Below are 10,163 nucleotides of genomic sequence, written 5' to 3'. Positions count from 1 at the left end.
AAAAAGTGTCCCAATGAGTCATCAAATTAAAATACTCATATCTTCACATAATGTCATTAGTTTCCCACGGTATAGGGAACCGAAATGAAGCTGAGATGCAGACCTTTCCGACATCTCCCTATAGCTTAGTCATATTCCCACGTCTCGACACATGATATAGCAATTACATGAAAAGCTACAAACATTGGGACACTTTTTTGAGCCACTGTAGCATCAAATTAATGAAGAGAAAAAAGAACACAACGCAAAGAAGCTTTTCGCGCATTCGACTTGCCAGCCAGAGTCGTAACAGCGGCAGGCTGGAATTCCAGTCTGACTCAGACTCAAACTAAGAGTCACTTGTAGTAGTAAAAGTAGTCACTAGTCACTAGGGTAGTCTGATGTGATACGTACGCAAAATCCACTCTCACGGCTCGAGTCAGGCCCCCGGACCACCTTACTAACTGAAGGGACCCTGGGCAGGCTCAGTCAGCGGACTTCAGGGTTTTTGCATGCGACTCGCTCCTCGGAAAGTGACTCGGACATTGTCACAGGATCAAAAACTCAAGGTCATCCGACGTCGGAAAGTAAGTTAGACCAAGAGTTAGCCCGGGTCACGTTTCGAGTCTTCACTGGCAGCGGAGAATAGTAACGGTCACCCCGTGGCATTCCGAGAACAACTTCAACAGGTTCTGTATTGATTCACTACACCTTGCCGAGTGCGCGCATGACTTTCGATATTGGCCTGTAGTAGCAGTAGTACTGGTAGATGACTCAGAATTAAATAACCAGTGCATACAAACTTATCATGCACCCAAAAATCAACCCCACCATCAAAATAACGCTCCAAATCAAATCTCTTAATATCCAATTCTCGGCACTTTCCCCGTCTCCAGTCCAGCCCTCCGAGCCACTGCCGATTCTTGATTTTAATGTCATCAATATTCGTTCACGAGCCTCCAGGGCATCGGAGATGCTTGAGTACAGTCGAATTCCTTGTTGAATGGTCTTCTCAGCGCATGGTCATGCCAGTGATAATCGCGTCTTTGACTTGGTGGCACCGATAATAATCACCTGGATAGTTCATCAGCACAAGTCATGACATCTCTAAGCTTGTGTCATAAACGCACTTGAAAAACCGCAAGCTGCATCAACAATGTCTCACTTATCATACCACAGGTTGCCAGCATATAGCACCTTCATGTGAGTCTGATCTCGGAGGAGTGGTGAGGAGAGGTAAAGGGGTCCGGGATGCACCTGGCAGGGGATGTAACGAAACCGAGTTCGACGACTGCCATTGTATGCGTGATTTCAGGTGTCGATACGAGGTTTATAAAGCGTGACTAAAGCCCTATATCAATACTAGGCCCCATGAACATTACGGAGGGCAGGAACATACCTCATTGGCCAACGCATTCCTTATCTGAGTCTGACAGACTACCTTGCGCAAGATGCAAAAATGGAATTGGGCGAGCACGCCGAGGAGGCCCACGCCAACGCGAATAGTGTTGACTATGTGAAGGGCGTAGTATCTGAAATGCCGCAAGCATGAACAGAACTAGCAGCTGTGGACCAAGTGACGGAGTGACACATACTACTTCTTGCCGTTCAAGTAGTACTAGTAGTAGTACAACCATATCCGACTTCCCTGAGGTACTTGGAGTTTTTAGAAGAAAGCAGATACGCAGAATCACATAACTTCACGCCTGTCTGAACGAATTTGAGACTTGTAGTACACTCAGCTTGTATGTATGTTGGCAATTAGGAAGACCGTGACAGCTTCAAGTTTGGGTGCAATGGTGTGCGTACTAACTCCGCAGTCGATCATCGCGGCCGGTGGTTGTTCACCGAGTGAGTCATCATTACTAAGAGAGCACTGGTCACGTACGGACACGAGGCTCCCACATGTGGAAATCAGATCCGTTTCATTGCTTTGAACTACTACATTTTTGATGTAACTAAATATTTGGCGGTACACCCCTTTGTGTGAAGATATGTATGGTTAAAGCCCTCAACTCGGCTGGTGTCAATTTTTGAAAAATTTTCCGTAGCCTTTTGTGAAGCTCGACCCTATCAGGACTGCTACTAACAAAACCAATTTTAACAAAAGTTCCACTTTTGTGTTGGGACAACACCCAAGCAATCGCCAGACTGACAAATGTGAGGAGTGGCTTGAGGTTCAAACTAGGGCTGATGTACTGCTCGTAACGGAGTCCAGAATATAGCAAGTGTCTCACAGAGGTACGCATACCAACATGTCCAAAGGGAATGTTACGCATTACCCCTTCGACCTGAAGCAAGCACCACAAGATTTAGAACGAACTTCAAGCCCGGGCTGGGGAGCAGTGGCTTACCTCAATAGGCCCGTTAAGAAACTTCTCCCCTGTAAGAAGGTCTGCGATAAAGGCTATAAAGTCTTGTTCAGACATCTCGCCAAGGGCATCCCAGATGCCGTATAGGGATTCGCAGCACATTGCCAAACAATCTCTAATTTCATCCTTGATGAATTTTTGGGTTTGGATTATCTTGCATACCTCGAGGACTCTGGGCTCGCCGCTGGCCCACTCGATAAGATCGACTTTTTTCAATTGTTAGCCATTGAGATCGAGTAATTTGAGACACTTGCGATTATTTTGTCCGAACGTTGCGTCTAAGCTGCGACGTGCATGACCTTTCAAGGTGTCTGCATCCATGAGGAAGCCGTCACGATCGTTGAATATAAAACACGTGAAATGCTCGCGGGATCGTAGTAATAGCATCGGTAGGGAATAGAGGCCCCGCCGCAATGGCAGGGGCGGAGGTGTTACTGTTACACTATGACTCGGACCAACCATTTCCAAGTTGGAGTCCAAAAGTATTGGATCACGACTAGCTTGGACGGCACCGGGTCTACGATATGGATTAAACCGATGTAATGGCAAGCTGATGTTGAGTCGAGGTACTGTTAGGAGTCTTGTGTCGATTTCGACACCACTGACTCTATCAGCTGCAGGTGGTTCTAAGTCAGCGGCATAATTTAGCGTGAATGGACGATGCCTACCTGGCGTGCCTGAGGGCGCCTGGTGGGTGACCGAGTCGGAGTGGGATTTTGAAGGCCCAGGCTCTCGAGAGGAACTTGAAGTATGTGAATCGGCACCAAAACTGGTGGGATCAGCGAGTGCTAGGTGCTGTGTGCCAGGGGAAGTATGACTGCCACTGGCAGATATATTGTATGGCGACCAGCCTGAGGTACTCTGCGATCTGCCAAGTAGGGCCTCCCGGCGATCATCATCATGACTCTGAGCATCCCACTGTCGCTGCAACTGCTGACTCTGAGATCGGTCCACGCTGAAATTATTAGCTACACGTGGTTCTGAGTCAGCGACAGAAAGTTAGTATGAATAGGTAACGCCCACCAACGGTCTGTGTACATGACATACCTGAGGGCGCCTGGTGAGTGACCAAGTCCGAGTAGGGTTGGAAAGGTCCAGGCTCTTGAGGAGAGTAACAATTGGCATAAAATTTGTTTGGATCTAGGTGCTGTGTGCCAAGGAAAGTACTACGACTGCCAGGTACGTTGTAAGGCAACCAGATACGCAACGAATTGGATAAGGCCACCCAATCCTCATAATTCTGAGCCTCCTGCTGCCGGTACAACTGCGACTGACCCTGACGTCGGTCCATGCTGAAACTGTCAGCTACAGGTAGTTCCGAGTCAGTGACATGAAGTTAGCATGAATGGACAATGCCTACAAATGGTTTGTAAACCTGGCACGCCCGCCAAGGATGCCTGGTGGGTGACCGAGTCTGAGTGGAAGGAAGGTTCAGACTCTCGAGGAGAACTCACATGACAATGTCCACATCAACATCCATAGACCACTCCAATTCATCAGCCGTCTCCGCAATAACCATGCTTTCATGCTAAGATTTACAATATTCATCAATGAACAGAAGTGGAACATAGTAAGACGTGCTCACCGCGACAATGTCTGCGTCAATGTCCATACACCACTCAAGTTTGCCAGCCTCCTGCGCAATAACTATGCTTTCGCGCTAAAAATTAACATATCGGTCAACCAAAAGCAGTGGAATATAGGAAGGCATGCTCACCAGGACAAAGTCTGCATCAACGTCCATATGAGCCTCCAATTCGTCATCCGGCTGATGAATTTCCTGTAGCAATACTGAAAGTGAGTCATGATCATTATCTGTAAGCCATCTAAACTAACTAATCTAGGGTCCTTGTTGCAACCATTTAGCAGCTGGGAGGCTGTCCTTGCCCACGCTGTCTCATACCAACTGGACGGCTTCAAAATTTGGGGATGAGCCATGATTGGCAATAATGTTCAACCCTGGCACAATCCAATGTCTCGAGGGATCAGCCTGTTGCTACTGCACACAAACTTATCTATGAGGAAAATTATAGTGTTGACAGTACGGCCATTGAGGTGCTTCTCAAACCTGATTCCTGGGTGCCGAATTGAGTGAGCTTAATCGTTAGTCTCATTTGTCACCTGAACTAATACTTAATAAGAATGCACTATCTAACAAACTTAGTGCATTAGGATTCAACGTATTTGCAGCACTTGTCATCGATCTCCTTTACAAGTTTGAGCTGGGGATATGGCACATGCTTCTGATTCAGTTACTGAGAATTCTGACTGCATTAAACAAGGACTTAGTACATGAGCTTGACAAGAGGTGCTGAATTTGTTTTTTCATGACATCTGGGGTACTCATTTCCATCTCTGACAGGTACAGGCAGGTCCCTCCATTTGGTCCTGCAACTATTAGGCGGTTCTCCGCTAACACCTCCGAAATGTCAAACATGGCGGCACACAACTTTGAGGATCTTTTACAGGTACACCTCAGGGACCATTCTCATTTATGTTCATGGACTAACTTTGTACAAGTGTTCTATTCCTGTCTTCAAAGGCCTCCTCCCTGATGCTCACAACATAATTCTGCTCAATCTTCTTTTCATTATGGCATATTGGCATGGCCTCACCAAACTGTGCATGCATTCTGACCTCACCTTAGAGATTCTCAACAAGCAAACCACCCACCTTGGTGAAAAATTCCATCACTTCAAAATGAAGGTATGCACTGCATACCACACACAAGAGCTTGACCATGAGGTCGATGCGAGGTCTCGTCGGCAGACAAAGGATGCTATCAGACACACAGAGGGCAGCATGCCAAACAGTGTTGGGCAAAGAATAGTGGCTCAAAAGAGGGTAGGGGATAATGCCAAAGGGAAACAGAAGGCAAATTTTGAGCAGTTGCAGGATCCATGTTTACCAAGGCCATCAAGGATGAAGAAGTCGCTTAATCTAAAGATGTACAAATTCCATGTGTTAGGTGATTATGTCACTTCCATTTGTCGCTTTGGCACAACAGACTTGTATAGTACAGAACCAGTAAGTTATTTTTACTCCCTGTCTGCTCCCTACCTCAATTACTATAAGGGAGAGTTAGAGCACTGAACTTTGAAAGGCAGATACCATCGAACCGATCACAGAAATTTCATTTGCCAGCTAACTCAAATCGAGCACCGTCAAAATTGTTTACGTCATATCAAACACCGGCAGGCAATACCGGCCCCTCATATGCAAGCTGATGAACCTGCAATCGACCCCCAATTACACCATCATATTGGATGAAGTGAGAAAATTTTCGATGATTTGGGACATTATCTACGCAGTCATGCAGGGGATCCTGCCATAAAGGTAAGGTTTTTGGGGTGCTCAATTGTTGTTCTAATATTATGATGTAGGACTTCGTACCACATTTGATGGATCATATCCTGGGCCGCATAGGGACTCTTGGATCTTCGGTGGAGAACTCTGCCCATCCCGACCAGGGACAACATTTCTTCAAGCTCAACAGAATCTACCACCACAACCTTGTCAGGCTTAACTATATGACGTACAACATTCGAAGGACTCAAGATGTGATAAATCCTCAGACACCCCATTGCAACATCATGCTGCTCCAGCATGGTGATGAATCCAATGTCAAATATTGTTATGCGAGAGTGCTCGGTATCCACCATATCAATGCTGTGCACTCAGATAATGTATATGAGTCCTGCCAAATATATTTTCTTTTTGTTCAGTGGTATGAACTGATACAACACCATTCATGGGAAACACATGCTTTGGAATGAGTTCACTTCCTGCCATTGACAAACACAACCACTTTTGGCTTCATGGATCCAGGAGCAGTTTTGAGAGCCTGTCATATAATCCCTGCTTTTGCTCGAGGCCGACATAATCTTAATGGGGGGATTTCTTCCCTTTCGGGGGATAAAGATGACTGGCTAGAATACCAGGTGAGTGTTCTTACCCATAAAGTCATATCTATATCATCATAACACACAGTGTACCATCCCCACTTTTCATGATGATACCGTCTAAGCCAGCTTCCTCCAGCAGTGCTAGGATATGGCCCATGCAGGCATGATACAGGTTGGCAATGGTTCAGCATCATGAAGCCTTGTTGGTGATGTGTTCAAGACGGGTAGTGGGAAGATAAGCGAGAAGAATATGGGCACGGTGAGATGGCTTTCAGCAAATATCCTTTGGAATATTGCCAATGGTAAGGTAGACTGGGTAAGCTGTTTTGTTGTGGAACATTGTTACTTGAGTCTTATCACTTGAAATAATAATCAGAATGATAGTTGCACCCAGTTTGTGCTGATCAAGTTTTTTCTATTTAACACATCAGTTAGTTTCAATGAGCAGAAATCTTCAAAATATAAACTTACCTGAGTATCCCACCACCATTTACCAGTATGCATATCATAGTATAACCGGACAGTTTGTTCCTTGTCTGCATAGTGGTGTTCCAGTGCAAAGACTGAAAAATTGGCAAAATCTGGATCACCATACAAGGCCTTGACACACTTGATGACATCCCTATAGAAAATGTCGAATGCCTCACCTGCAATGACGATTTGTTCACACCTGAACTTTGGGTGACTGGGAAGCTGCTTGTCAATTATCTTATTCAATTCCCTTGAGTTTTTGTAAGAAAGACCAAGCTGTTCATGGATTACGCGCGCTAGATACCTGCAAAGCAAAAGGGGCGCACATGCGCAAGACTAATCCTGGGATAAGAGCTGGATGTTATTAGGAAGGTGAGAGAAGTCGAGTTTCTAAGCCCAGAGATGCATGAGTCTCTACAACGGGCTGACTTTACAAATTGTGGCATGCTCAGCGGGACATGTCTTGCAGCAGCTATCAATGCACTACGTAAGTCTAAAAGTGTTACATTTGATGTGCTGCAACTAACCCTACAACAGAAGAAATCCAAATTGCAAATGACCAGCCTGGAAATCTTTTGCCACCTAATGCTGAGTGTGAGGTGGGTGTGTGGGAAGACTGGGATGTCGGGGATGTCGAAGTTGACACTGGCCTGACTGTCATCCAAGCACATGTGGAATTGGTGAAGACAGCCTGTATGTTCTTTCATTATCATCATTGTTTATTCTCACTAGCTAATATCATACTGTATCAGAACACAACCATGCACGCACAGTCGTTGATTCCCCAACTCCCACATATGATGTCCTGCTTCCTTTTTGCCCAGCTCAATCCAAATGACCAACGCGATCCTTCAGAAGTTCCTCTTGCGACCTGTCCCCAATACGACAAAATCAATATTTTTAATTCAGCATGCTCAAGGTTTTTTTCCCCCAGTGATCACAGCGGCATTGGTGGTATGTGCCACGAGCACATTCATGCATGTCCAGCATGGAGAAAGGAGCACCCATGTTATGACTGTATCTTTGTTAACGTGAATCCGGACCTTGACGAAATGAGGGGTATGGATGTTGCTCGAGTACTGACCTTTTTCTCTTTTACTTACAGGACTGAGACATATCCAAGTGCAGTTGTGCGATGGTTTGACACCCTCGGAGATTCACCTGATGAAGATACAGGGATGTGGGTGGTGCAGCCTGCTCACCATGCCAATCATGCCCCCAACATATCTATCATTCATGTTGACTCAATCTACCACGCCTCTCACCTTATTCCCGTCTATGGTAGCCAATTCATTTCCCTCAACCTCTGGCACTACCAAACCTATGATTCCTTCCGAAAATTTTATGTTAACAAATATGCTGATCACCGCACATTTGAAATCGTGTCCTAAACTCTCAATTTTCAATACAATGTACTTATTATGCTTAATTTGATTTCACTCCTGTTTCCCTTAATGTGCTTTCAGTAGTAAGGAAAAAGGACAAAAAGCAAGAAGCAAGAAGTCCTATACTCGTCTCGACGAAAGAAAGACAAGAATAAGTAAGGTAAGGAACCAGGTGTTTTACTGATGCTGTATCATTGCGTATTCAGAGGAAAATTTTCAGTGTCTTTTAGGTGTTGAAAATACTGATCCGAGATTGGATGGGAGAAGGCACTGATCGATCAAAGCAAGCAATGGACACCTCATGAGTCAAGCAGCATTTGAGACAACAGTTCAGAACACTGACTTTTAGTTTTTCGCAGAGTCGACAGTGTTCTTCTACTAGCTCAGTTCACCACATCATCACATATTCAAGTAAAAATGTTCAGTGTCGAAAACACTGATCCGAGATCAGATGGGGGAAGGCACTGATTGATCAAAGCAAGCAATTAATACCTCCTGAGTCAAGCAGCATTTGAGACAACTGTTAGTCTTTCGCAGTGTCAGCAATCTTCATCTACGAGCTCAGTCTGATTCCACTGTATCATTGCATACTCAGAGCAGTATTTTCAGTGTCTTTTCAGTGTCCTTTTCAGTGTCAAAAATACTGATCTGAAATCAGACAGGAGAAGGCACTGATTGATCAAAGCAAGCAACGGATACCTCGCGAGTCAACATTCAGAACACTGACTTTTTTAAAGTCTTTCGTATTATCTCGGGGCCGCAGTGGACGTCGCGACTGGGAAGCACAAAATTCAGTATTTGAAGGGCTGGAACTGTCGTTTTCTAGCGTCGAAAATACTGAACGGACGAGACACTGAAATGAGGTCGAGCCTAGGCTCCCGAAGGAAGATAGTCGTTCTGCAGTGACTCATCGCAATCGTGACTGGGCAGCGCAACAAGTCGGCGCACTTTCTATTCAGTATCATAAACACTGTAATCGGATCGACATGACACTGGGAAAACCGCTGGTTAATATCACAGAAACCATGCACATGCGGATACGAGCTCTGTGGCAGCTAAGGATCGAGCTTCCGGATCTTCGTCTCCAACGGCATTAACGTATGAGTGACAGGATTCGAACGGTCAGTCGACGAGCACGTTCGTTCGTTCCATCTCGATGGGCGTCGATGATTTTAGCTTTAGTGCTGGCTCCCTGCCGGGGAAGAGGACTGGTCGACGTGGCACCATCCGCGGGGACATTGAAAGAGACGGCGACCCGGGTGAAACGGGATTTTGGATTTTAAACGGTGAGTCGCGACTATATGCGCGACTTGAGAGAGTAGACGTCAAGCAGGAATTGGTTTCTCCCTTCGACGGGTGTCTTATAGCGGGCGTGGCCCGACCAGAGGCACGACGAGATCTGCAAGCATCAAATACTGTGTAGCAAATGATACAGGAGTCCAGAGCATCTAATCGTAGGGATTCCAGGTCGCAGTCCAAGCATGACGGCCAGAGGTCGAAAGTCGAAGTCGAGTGCTTACATCCAATCGCTGGAGTTGTCAATTCTCACCAGTCTCGGGCACGCTTTCTGAACACTGGCTTCCATTCAGCCTGGATTTCCTCCATGGTCAGCTCAGATACCGGAGAAGTCGCACGAAATTCTTCCTCGTTTGGCGAGTGTTCTGAAGCATCCTGAGCCTGCCAGTGCGAGATCTGGATGAGTATACATGCGTCAGCGAATGGTTCGAGCGCGGATTCAAACGCCATGGCGAACTACATCTTGAGATGATTCGGTCTCCTGTAGAAAGCTCGACAAGTCGTCAAGGTCAGATTCCGTCGACTCGGAATGCGACATGTTTGACGATGGGTATGGCACGATGGTGTTTCCCTCTTGTTGGCACTTTCTGGCTGAAAGGAAGGGGATGTCAGCGTAGCTAGATGGCGATCTGGGCAAACCTGGTTTCATCATCTTCGAATCTTCGAATTTTGGACTGCAATCTCACACGGTCTCACGCGGTACCCCTGCTTGTTGCTTGGCTGGGTTCAATTCGGCCGCACGTGATCCCCGAACT

The 10,163-nt window shown here is 46.1% G+C and overlaps 4 protein-coding genes across 4 annotated transcripts; 1 reads left to right on the top strand and 3 right to left on the bottom strand.

Moving 5' to 3' along the window:
* Positions 1 to 1,002: 1,002 nt before the first annotated feature.
* F5891DRAFT_986545 (uncharacterized protein) lies at positions 1,003 to 3,963 on the bottom strand (the record flags this gene model as incomplete). Its single annotated transcript, XM_041377788.1, has 11 exons — positions 1,003 to 1,053; positions 1,110 to 1,124; positions 1,379 to 1,491; positions 1,789 to 1,855; positions 2,070 to 2,270; positions 2,334 to 2,557; positions 2,651 to 2,965; positions 3,020 to 3,319; positions 3,399 to 3,649; positions 3,806 to 3,879; positions 3,937 to 3,963. 11 exons carry the CDS (start codon positions 3,961 to 3,963, stop codon positions 1,003 to 1,005), a joined length of 1,638 nt encoding a protein of 545 aa, XP_041218264.1.
* Positions 3,964 to 6,527: 2,564 nt separating this feature from the next.
* Positions 6,528 to 7,009, bottom strand: F5891DRAFT_964113 (uncharacterized protein; the record flags this gene model as incomplete). The annotated part of the gene is made up of 2 exons (XM_041376071.1): positions 6,528 to 6,656; positions 6,683 to 7,009. Coding segments are annotated over 2 exons (456 nt in total), but the record flags the coding sequence as incomplete, so codon positions are not given.
* A 674-nt stretch (positions 7,010 to 7,683) lies between these two features.
* On the top strand, positions 7,684 to 8,118 carry F5891DRAFT_964091 (uncharacterized protein; the record flags this gene model as incomplete). Its single annotated transcript, XM_041376069.1, has 1 exon — positions 7,684 to 8,118. One exon carries the CDS (start codon positions 7,684 to 7,686, stop codon positions 8,116 to 8,118), a length of 435 nt encoding a protein of 144 aa, XP_041218262.1.
* Positions 8,119 to 9,657: 1,539 nt separating this feature from the next.
* F5891DRAFT_1197405 (uncharacterized protein) lies at positions 9,658 to 9,946 on the bottom strand (the record flags this gene model as incomplete). Its single annotated transcript, XM_041368478.1, has 2 exons — positions 9,658 to 9,804; positions 9,866 to 9,946. 2 exons carry the CDS (start codon positions 9,944 to 9,946, stop codon positions 9,658 to 9,660), a joined length of 228 nt encoding a protein of 75 aa, XP_041218261.1.
* Between the last annotated feature and the right edge of the window lie 217 nt (positions 9,947 to 10,163).

This window comes from Suillus fuscotomentosus, assembly GCF_016647785.1.
Source record: "Suillus fuscotomentosus strain FC203 chromosome Unknown F5891scaffold_122, whole genome shotgun sequence".
NCBI lineage: Eukaryota > Fungi > Basidiomycota > Agaricomycetes > Boletales > Suillaceae > Suillus > Suillus fuscotomentosus.
The sequence above is the reverse complement of the archived record's forward strand: the minus strand, read 5'-3'. Positions and strand labels throughout refer to the sequence as shown.